At 48.0% G+C, this 10,552-nt stretch overlaps 1 protein-coding gene across 1 annotated transcript; it reads right to left on the minus strand.

The window, feature by feature from the left end:
• Window positions 1-1,370: 1,370 nt before the first annotated feature.
• Window positions 1,371-2,699, minus strand: PTF1A (pancreas associated transcription factor 1a). Its single transcript, XM_034759364.1, has 2 exons — window positions 2,063-2,699; window positions 1,371-1,573 (listed from the first exon to the last, which is right to left on the minus strand). The coding sequence occupies exons 1-2, from the start codon at window positions 2,697-2,699 to the stop codon at window positions 1,371-1,373; spliced, it is 840 nt and encodes a 279-aa protein (XP_034615255.1).
• Window positions 2,700-10,552: the final 7,853 nt, after the last annotated feature.

Raw genomic sequence — 10,552 nt, forward strand, 5'->3', positions numbered from 1 at the left:
GTCACAGAGCAGCTCCTCGCTCAAATGACGCACCCACGGGGATGGGGCGTTGGTGCTACTCTCCTTCTTGGCATCAGGCTTTTCCTGGAAGACAGACTGGTCCGCGGACAGCGCGCAGCCCCTTCCAATACTCCTGTCCTCGTGTGAGTCCCGAGCCCCACCCTGCACCACTTAGTCCCGGGTTAGGGGCTGGGCGTGTGGTGTTATTCGTGTGCAGCCGAGTCCCTGTGTGCTCTGGTCCTGGTGTCCTGTCCGCAGCACCAGCACTGTGCTCACATTGCTAGGAAATGCTGCTGGTGTGCAACACAGCTTGGCCAGGCTACCGCGGTAAAACAACAGGGCTGGTCCCTTGTCCTCTTCCTTCTTGGGGCTTTGTTTGTTAAAGGGGTGCCACATTCATTTTATTGAGCCCAACAGCGTTGAAGTTGTACTGAGCTAAGTGCAGCCTAACCAGGTTGTTTCCCAGAAGTTACCTAACTGTGTGTTAGGTGCTCGTTGGTAGATTAGTTCTAAACTCAGTTTAGTAACGTGATTCGTGAGTACGTGTGAAGCTGGTGTTGCACTAGCAGCCTCGTTCTTGGTGGTGGAAACCATAACCAGCTCCGTGTCATTGTAAAGAAGCAGAGGGGAATGGAAGTAGCCATTGAAAGGGACAAAGCCATGACTTTAAAACACTTCAGGAGGGCACGTCTAAAGAGGGTGGAGTGAAAAGCAAAATTATGCCCGCCACCGATGTAAGATCAGCCCTCAAAAACGCTTCTTATGCTGAACGCTAATCAGCTCTGGTGGAGAGGCCATGGTACGGATACAATATAATGCTGCCATTGTTTGAACCAAGCAACCAGCCTGGAACTATTCCTGAACCCTAAATCCCTCTTTTGAGGAAATGCCCCTTTAAACACCACAGGTCTTATTTGGCTTCTACAAGGTAACTTGTCTGTGGTGTAGCTGAAACTTCCAACTTTTTATTATTTGAGTTCAATATCATATTGCCTGATAGTCTTAGCATCGGTGTCCCACAAAATAAACTGCCTTAGAAAGTTTAATCAAGATTTATTATTAACAAACATAGAAATAGTCCACATGTGGTAATAAATTATTTTCATATTTTGGAAGTGTTTTCCGAACAGTTTTATCGAAAGGTGCTGGTGGAATAAAACTATTGCATATTTTAAAATCAGGATAAATTATATAAATTATACATACAAATAGACAATACCACCTCATTAACTCTACATGATAATAAATAGATAAATAAAAACATTGATTGCCATTAGATTTTGAATTTTAAATTACGTTTAAAATATAGGTTTTTACATACAAATATACACTGATGTCATGTTTGCATTTACAGTCAAAATATTCACGATTCATGATGCAAAATCAAATGGAGGTTCGTTTTCTATGTTGTTTAGAGAAGATTTGTTGTTTAGTTTTCTGGGGTCTTCAGGGGTCCACACTTTAGCTGTTCTAATAATGTTTTGTTCCTTAAGTTGCTTCTCATCAGTCCATGACAGAGAGTGTCCAGCAAGAGGAGGCAGTCCATAATCAGGGTCGCTTGGAGAAGGTGATCCTGGAAAAAGAGAGCAGTAGGAAAATAAATATTTTGCTATATACCAGTGGGAACCAGTCCAGGAACCCCTTCTCTTTGCTCTTGGACGTTTCAGTGATGCAGGTAACCCAGCTAAATGTATAAGCATTACCGTGTGGCATGCAAAGAATAACAGCTTTCCTGGGTTGGAAAATACCAGGTTCCTCCCTCTTCTACCGGTCAGCCTAGCTGTGGATGGTCTCAACCCCTCTACAAGGTGCCCTTCTCTATCCAAGCTGCAGTCTTGCGCTAGGAGAGAAGTCGTGGCAACAGGCAAGGTGCACATTCCTTCAGACAAACGGTTCAAAGGAGAACGCGCTGTGTGTGCGCCTCTGAGAGCATGTGTGAGCCTGTCTTTGTGTGTGTCTGGAGAGGTGTAAACCCAGCCCTGGTGTAACTCCAGGGAAGCCAACGGAGTTACGCCAGGGAGCAATTTGGCCCTGGGCGCCTGTGTCTGTGCTGCCCACTTACTTGTGCCCCGGTGGCAGATGATGACTTTTTTGGGCTGGCTGGGGCTCTCGCTGCTGGCGCTCCGCAGGGGCAGGTCCGACTGCACCAGCTCGCTCAGGAAGTTGATGTAGCCAATGGCCAGGCGCAGGGTGTCCACCTTGGAGAGCCGCTTCTCGTAGGGCAGCGTGGGGATGTGGGACCTCAGCCCCTCGAAGGCGTCGTTGATGGACTGCATCCTCCGGCGCTCCCGCACGTTGGCCGCCTGCCTCAGCTGCTGCAGCTCGGCCTCGGAGCGCACCCGCCGGCGCCGCTTGGCGGAGCTCAGCGCCTTGAGCCTGCCCCCGGGGGACAGCAGCTCAGAGGCGGCCGCCCCGCAGCACCCGTAGGGGAAGCTGGGCGAGGAGGGGGAGGAGGAGGAAGAGAAGTTGGCCGCGGCGGCCGCCGCCTCGCAGCAATAGCCCCCCTCGCCCTGCCCCCCGTCCCGGTAATACTCCTGCAGCTGGTGGCTCAGGAAGTCCACGTCCTGCTCCAGGAACTCGTCCGCTTCCAGGGGGTCGCGGGAGGACTGGTCCGTGAAGAAATCCTCCTCGTCGAAGTAGGGGGGCGAGGAGAAGGAGTCCAGCCCCCCGGGGAAATGCTCCAGCAGCACCGTCTCCATGCTGCGCCCTGGCCCGGGCACGCTGGGGCGGCTGCCGCCCGCTGCTGCCCGGGGACCCAGCCGCGAGGAGCCTCCTGCTGCTCCGGAGCCACTCGCCCCGGCTGCTCCCGGTGAGCCTCCTCCTCCTACTGCTGCCCCAGCTCCTGCTGCGGGCGCTGCCCTGCCCGGCGCCTCTGCCTCTCTCTAGGGAGGCTGCTGGGGACTTGCTAGAGCTGAGGGCTGGCACGCGAGGATTCTTATAACTACATCCACAGGCGCGTGCCATTAACCAACAGCGCCAGCCAATCAGAGCGAGACGGAGAGGGAGAGACTCAGGCGCGGGGGGTGGGGGGTGCATACACCTAGAAAGCTCCTGAGCTATGAGGGGAGAGGCGGGGCCTGGTCCAGGCGGTGGGGGGGGGTTGCCCCAGCTGCTGCCCCAGCTCTACCTGGCGCTGCTATGGCACCTTCAGGTGTTTGCACTCGCCCCTGCTCAGGGCACATGCAGGCCGAGTTGGGGAAGAGGTGATGAAAAGCAGTAGCGGCTCGGAGTGATTTTATCTGCGCCAGATCACCGGGACTGTGGGCAGGACTCCCTTGGTGGCCCTTCCCGTCCCGGTGCTATTTACCTATAACGCAACACTCAGCAAACTGAAAGGGAAATAGCAAGGCTAGTTTGTCGCCACGCTGTAGATTCCCCCCGTCTTAGAGATCGTGGACCCTAAAATGGCTTTGATGAGCGCCACTTAGCATGATACAATTCTTCAGTCTCTTATGAGGAAGGTGATGATACCTGCCCTAGAGAGCACGAAGCCTAAGGCACCGTGCGTTCATCCTCTGCTCAGACTGAGATGTTCGATATTCACATCCACCTGGACTGTCACAAAGTATTTTGCTACTGTCATTCTTTAGGGGGCTCTTAGAAAATTAATGAAAGCAATTATTTCCCTTTCTTCTGTTATAGAATGAGAACATGTCATTCTAGATTTTGAACAGTATCTGCTTCACTGGTGACTTTTTAACTATACAAGGTGCTGAACAGCAAATGGATGCCATCCCCTTAATATCTTTATTTCTTTATCGAACACTTTTGAAATGGAGCATTAACTCACACAGATCACATTCGCAAAATCTACAGACGCGAAGTATGCTGTCCGAAGAGGTATATTTCATTCCTTGATACTTGGTGTCTTTGTCAAGTCACCTAAATATTTTTCTACCGTGTATTTAAGTAGTAATACAATGTATTCAGAGAGTCTGTGAGTTTACGCCGTTTTAAGAGTTATTTTAAAAGCAGGCATATGGTTGATGGATTGCTCGAGTGTTATTTTATTATTTTATTGGCGTTTGAAATTAAGACGCTCTAACATCAAAATAAATTACATCAACTTCTTGCGTTTGGGTGTGTATCGATTTTAAACATATCGGATTTTACTTCCCTCCCCCCCACTCCTACTGCTCCTCTGACGAATGCACTCATTTTGCCGAGGTTCTGTTAATAATTCTCTAGCTGACTCTAATTGATTAAAGTGTTAAAAATTCTCACTGGGGTAAAATGGATTACACATCAGATTAGGGAAAGATTATCTCTGTGATTAACACTGCAATATTTTGCTCAGCAGAGCCTGTTGAGATTTACCGAAATTCACTTTCCAATGTATTACTGAGCATTTGCACAGATCAAAACAAAAATGGAAACATATCCTTCCTATATCAGCAAGCAAGACAGGAAAAGTAATAAATGACTGGACTTCAAAGCATTTAACAAAATTTTGATAACATAAGAGTAAAATGTGTCTCATAGTAGTGAACAAAGGCCTTTGTCAGAGCTATTTCTTGGGAAGTCCTGTTTTTGGACTGAACCCACCGACGTGTAAAAGAAAAGAATAAGGTTCGAGTTTTAGTTCTGTAGGTTTTATTCAGAAAAATGAAGAGGAATGAAACAAGCCCCGTGGGCCGCTGTAAAATAACCCTCATTTGTTATGCTGAGGGGCAGCCAGTGTGCTGGGGGAAGTCCAGCTCGAAGGAACTGGAAAGATTTGGATCTATTTTTCGATCCACGTAGAAAAAGTCCCTTCAGAGGGATTCTTCTCACCAGATAAAGGCTGAAACTTGAAACTATCATAGATTTGTTTTCATTCCTATGAAATGTAAAAACATATAAAGCTTTGTATTATATTAGAAACAGCTCCAATTAGCTTCACCCCAGTGGCTCTAGTATGTAGGAATTATGTATTTTCAGAGAAGAATTGATATTTATACAATAGCAGTTAGAACGGAGTTTCCTATTAGTAACTGTTCCTCCTACTGGCTCTTTTTTTGGGGGGGGGGAGAGGAGAGGGAAGAAGCTCCTGGGTAACAGGAATAAGACCACGATGAGCAAAAAATAACCCTTGTGCATGCTGGAATGGCTGCCTCGGACGAAAGGAAAAGCTGCAAGGCAGAGAGAGGTAGGCAGGCGAGCAGCGATAATAGGAGCACACCTTCTGCAGCACACTTGCATGTGACCTTGTCCTACAGAATATGACCTCGAATTAACTGCTTGGGGAGGAACAGAGCCCTAAACCCAGCCTGGCCCATTAGGTTTAGAAAAACCTTCCGCCTTTGTAAAGAAGTGGCCCTAGTGAATGCAGCGGTACTGCTAGGATCGAAGAGCTAAAAGCAGCGGGATCTTCATCAATCAGCGACAGCCCTCTGGTCAATCAGTTTCTCTGGCAGCCGCCCAGCCGCCCCAAGGGTCACACAGTGATCAGCAGAGGCGTCTCTCCCCAGTCAGCCTCCAAAGAACAGCAGCGTCCCCCAATTCTCATGACCTGGCTGGGCCCCCTGCTCGGAACACCCGGGAGGGAGCCAGCCCGGCCGTCTGGTGGTCAGGCTCCCTGGCCTTGATAAAGGAAACTTTGGGACGGTGCTAGAAGCTACAAGGGGCGAGTGGCAAAGAGGTGCCAAATCCCAGCCAGCATGACACTGCAGGGTTCGTCCTAATTCATTTCATTGAGTGTTAAGTTGTGTTCACCGTGCTCGAGGCACAGGGTGGGAAACAGGGTGAAAACCCAATGGGGCAAAAATCCCCTTGACTTCAGTGGGACCAGGCTTTCACCCTCCGCCTCCGCCCGGGGGAGGATAAAATAGACATTGCTCTACTTTTCTGCCTTCGCAAAGTCCCCAGCGCTAGCAAAACCCGAGGTGCACAGACCTGCCGGCACAATGACTGCATGAGAGGTGATTTTACATCTCAGGGCTTGTCTACATTGACAATTTACAGCTGCAACTTTCTCGCTCAGGGGTGTGAAAAAACACCCCCCTGAGCGCAGCAAGTTTCCATGCTGTAAAGCGCCAGAGTAGACAGTGCCCCAACGCTGGTAGCTACGCCCCTCCCGGAGGTGTTTTTTTGCCGCCATCACACAAGACTCGCTCAGCTAGAAGAACCCCAGGCCACTGAGAAGTAGTAATGAATTTGCTGAGACGTAGGAAATCTGGTACAATAAGAGCCACTGAGCTAGAGAGATAAAGATGCAGCAATTGTTCCCAATCTCTGAAGTCTCGCTGTAATATGCAAGAGCACCCAGGCCCTGGGATGTTACCTACTGGTGCCCGGATTGTACATGCTGATGAATTGCCGAGAGACAGGATACTGGGATAAAGAGAGACTTCCGACTTTTTCACTACTGCACCTTGTTTTCGTGTCAAGTGTATTTGCTTTGAGAGCAGCCAGGTACTGGGAAGACATTCTAGAGGGTTTCATCTGCCCTAAATAAATACATTTATTAAATGTTCTCAAATCATCTTTGCTGGCCGTTTCAAGATCACCAGGTGGGTGCCGCTGTAGAAGACACCGAAGAAAAGATGTCACGATTAAGGAATACAAGAGGATATAAGATACAGTGACAGCCTCCTGCAAAGTGAATTCCGAGCGGTATCAAATGTAGGCCTAATTCCTTGCTTGGAAAAGGGAAGTCTCTGTGCTGATTAGCTCACTATAATAATTAGTTACTGGTTCTATCAGTTGCATGAAAGGGAGATCGCTTTATAATCTTACCTGCATCCGAGTTTCTTTATACGTACTATTCAATGATCGCTTGCCTTCCCATTTACAACTGTTGGCTACTAATCTTGGTAATGGAAAGACTCATGGGGTGTAATTATTCATCAGAAACTGTGCCCTGTCATTCCAAGGTTCATCAGATAGAAAGCCAAAGGTTTAGTGCGATGTCCTTCACTTGTGCAACTATGAAAGTTGTTTGAACTCCTGAAAAGTAAACATAATAAATTATTATAATCAGACTTGTACTTCGTGGCCTCATTCAGGAATAACGAAAATACAATGGCAGTGAACAAGTACCGACCCATTGACAAGAAGAGCTCTGCTGATTGCTAGAATACGTCGTTCCCCGCCCTCCCTCCTCCCCCATCTGTAAAATATTGTTTGCCTGGTTGGTGTTACAAACTTAGCTTTACAAGGTACATGAGTAAGAAGGGGCAAATGCTGTCTGGGGCCAGGATCAAGGGGACATACAAGTGACCTAGCGTCACCTTTGCTACCTCTAGGTGCTCAGGTCCTGAACTCACTGCAGTGTGGCCAGACCCCAGGTCAGTCCTTGTAGCAAGATCTAGCAAGACCAAGAACTAGGGTCACCAAATGAAATTAATAGGCAGTATGTTTAAAACAAGCAAAAGGAAGCACTACTTCACACAAAGCAGTCAATCTGTGGAACTCCTTGCCAGAGGATGTTGTGAAGGTCAAGACAATAGCAGAGTTCAAAAAAGAACTAGATAAGTTCATGAAGGATTGATCCATCAATGGCTATTAGTCAGGATGGGCAGGGATGGTGTCCCTAGGCTCTGTTTGCCGGAGCTGGGAATGGGTGACAGGGGATGGATCACTTGATGATTACCTATTCATTCCCTCTGGGATACCTGGCATTGGCCACTGTGGAAGACAGGATACTGGGCTAGATGGACCTTTGGTCTGACCCAGTAAGGATGTTCTTACCACCTGAAAATCAGCAAGTCAGCCCAAATACAAAGACACTTCACTCAGAAACCTCTGCCACCAGCTCTCAGAATTGTCCTTTGAGACGTTGTCACTTAGAGGCAGCCTCCTCCTGGAATGCCTCTCTCTCCTTAATAGGCAGGAGTGTATAGGGGAGATATTTGCGCTACAGCTAAGCACCAAGACTTCAGCCAGGGAGAGGTGAAAGGCTGAACTAGGAACCATGTTGTCTGGTCAGACTAATTCTGACCAATGGTTGAGAGACTCTGGGGGACTCAGTGTCTATGTGCCCTGTCCGGACTCCTCCCAAATAGGCTGGTCTTTGGAACGGCATCGTGCCGTGGCCTAGTGTTTTGTTAGCGCGTGGGCGTCTGTAGCATTTGATTGACGTTCTGACAGTCTCAGGCTATCGGTGCTCGGAGAGAGGCGCCAATACTTTGCCTGGCATTTTGGATTGGTGACATCAGTGGGCGAAAAGCCCTCGCCTCATTCTCGTCTCTCTATTAATCCTTCTGTGGTGGGAGCGGCAGCACTCCTGCAGGTTCGTGTCTCGCCGAAGCCACTTAGCTGCTGAAACGTCCATGTATTCCTCGGAACTCGTGTTAACGAGCTTCAGTGTGCAAGGCGGTTCTGCACGTGGGCAGTGAAAGAGGGGCTGGGAGCGTGGCGAAGTCTGACAGCGCTGGAAATGAGCCGTCGGGACTGGGGATAACGGGGTGGGGACGCTAGAGGCACAGTTAGGGTCAGGGCTTGCAGGATGAAGCAGTAAGTATGCACAAGGTATGTCGGTCAGAGGGACAGCAGAAGTGCTGCGGAGATGAAAGAGGGGGAAGACTCTGCGGATACTTCGGAAACTGAATGTTCCGCAAGACTTGGAAATATTGGAATTAGTAGAGAGTACCGGGTATGTCAGCAATGCTAAGAGCAGTAGAAGTGATAAGGGTACTGGATGTGTTTAGGCTAATCCTGTCGGAGAACCCTCAATTTATACGTGACGCCTTGAATTTAAAATACTCTCCCGTTAGATTATGACACTATAGCTCCTGTATATCAAAGATGATACAATGTGATTGCTTTATACAACTCCTGAGATTTTTTGGCATCAAATCAGACCCCAGGAGTCTTTGAATCAAGTATGATTCCACGGACGCAATTATGATTTCATTGTACTGTGTAACTGATGTCAGTCATTATGCTGAAGATAACTGGGGAAGGGCCTAATTCAGTGATGTTTTATAGGCAACGCATTCTGTCATTTTTGACTTACATTTGAAAATGAATAAAATGAACCTATCCACTCTAAGATTTAACGAGCAATCTTAGACAGGTGGGGACACGCTAGCACATATCTTAGATTGCTCCAGATATTATGCAAGTGTAACTTTTTAAAGCAGTGAAAAAGCAACACTGCAGCCTTGAACATTGAAATTCCTCTGGCCAAGTTCTGTCTGTTGCAAACATGGCTGTTTCAATATTTGAATTAGTTGGGCATTTTATCTTATAGTTTAGTGTCCTATTCACTTGCAAACCCTACTCCCACTGATTGGAGAGGGTGCTGTGAGGAAGGACTGTAAAGCCAGCAGTATAAACCACTGCGGACAAGTCCCACAGCCTGGAGTGACCACCTTCAGCAAAGTAAATGTTCTGCTCTAAATCCAAAAATATTGTATATAAACTACATGCCCCTGAGAATCCAGGAACAAGTGGAGGTTTGCTGCATTAGCCATATTAAGGGCCCAATTCTATTCCCTTCCAAGTCAACAGGTGATTTGAATGGGGAACAAAATCAGGCCTAAGTATTGTTCCATGGCTACAGTAATCCTGAAACAATGTCATCATGGAAATACAAGCATTTGCTGTGTTTCAATTAGGGGATATCCCCTGTGGCCTGGGTTGGTGACAGGCTTGGAGCTTTGAGAGTTGCATTTGTTGAGGGCCAAAGGACTATTCCAGCTTGTAGCTATTTCCATTCCTGGGGGCCTACCAAGGCAGCACTGTTTTGTGGTCAGCAATTGCTGAAGAAATGATAACAGACAATGGGTGCACAGCCGTTTATTGGTTTTGATTTTTAGCTTTCTGCTACACAGCATGATTTCAAACATGCAACTACAAGTCCTCCTTATCCTAGAGATAATGAATGACCTAAGGCAGCGTTTCTCAACCTTCTCAGGTTGGCAACCCCTTAATCACAGTAAAAAAATGTTGTGACCCTCCCCCCTGCGTGCACTATAAAAATAAGAGTGAAAAATGTATCAGTGGTCACAATGAGAAACCTACCTAACTTTGTGTGTTTTGAGAGGTTGGCAGAGAATATCTTACCATGAAGGATAAGAGTGTGCTGGGAATGGGGAGCTAGATTTTCTTTGCTTTAGACTGTAATAAAATGTTCAATGCCTACCAACCCCTACATTGCAACCCCTACAAAGCCTCATTGCCTTTCCTGCAAGCCAGGACCCACCGTTGAGAAACATTGGCCGAATGGCAAGATCGACCACACTGTTTTAGAGCCTGAGCCAACAGAAAATCTCATCTCTGCTTTTGGCCTCTGGAAGCTCCACAGGTACCCTAGGCTACACTGCACAAACCTCTAGGCCTCACGTGGAAATCTCCTGCCTTCCTACCATTGGAAACTGAATTAGGCATTTTGAACGGGCCCCATTACAGGCCCTGTCTTCATTCTGCCCACTCTGGCAATTGGTTCCTAGGAATGGCTTGGAGGGTAGGTGAGTCTCCACTGAGCATGCCCTGAAAGTTCCCCAATGTTCTATTAACCCGGGGGTAGCAGAACTCAGGGAGCAGAGAAAGCGATTGAGAAGGGCAGCAGCCCAGAGGAGCTGTGCTCTCTGGCTGACCTCCAGAATGGAGCTGTCAGTCAGTGCAG

This window comes from Trachemys scripta, chromosome 2 (assembly GCF_013100865.1).
Source record: "Trachemys scripta elegans isolate TJP31775 chromosome 2, CAS_Tse_1.0, whole genome shotgun sequence".
Lineage (NCBI taxonomy): Eukaryota > Metazoa > Chordata > Testudines > Emydidae > Trachemys > Trachemys scripta.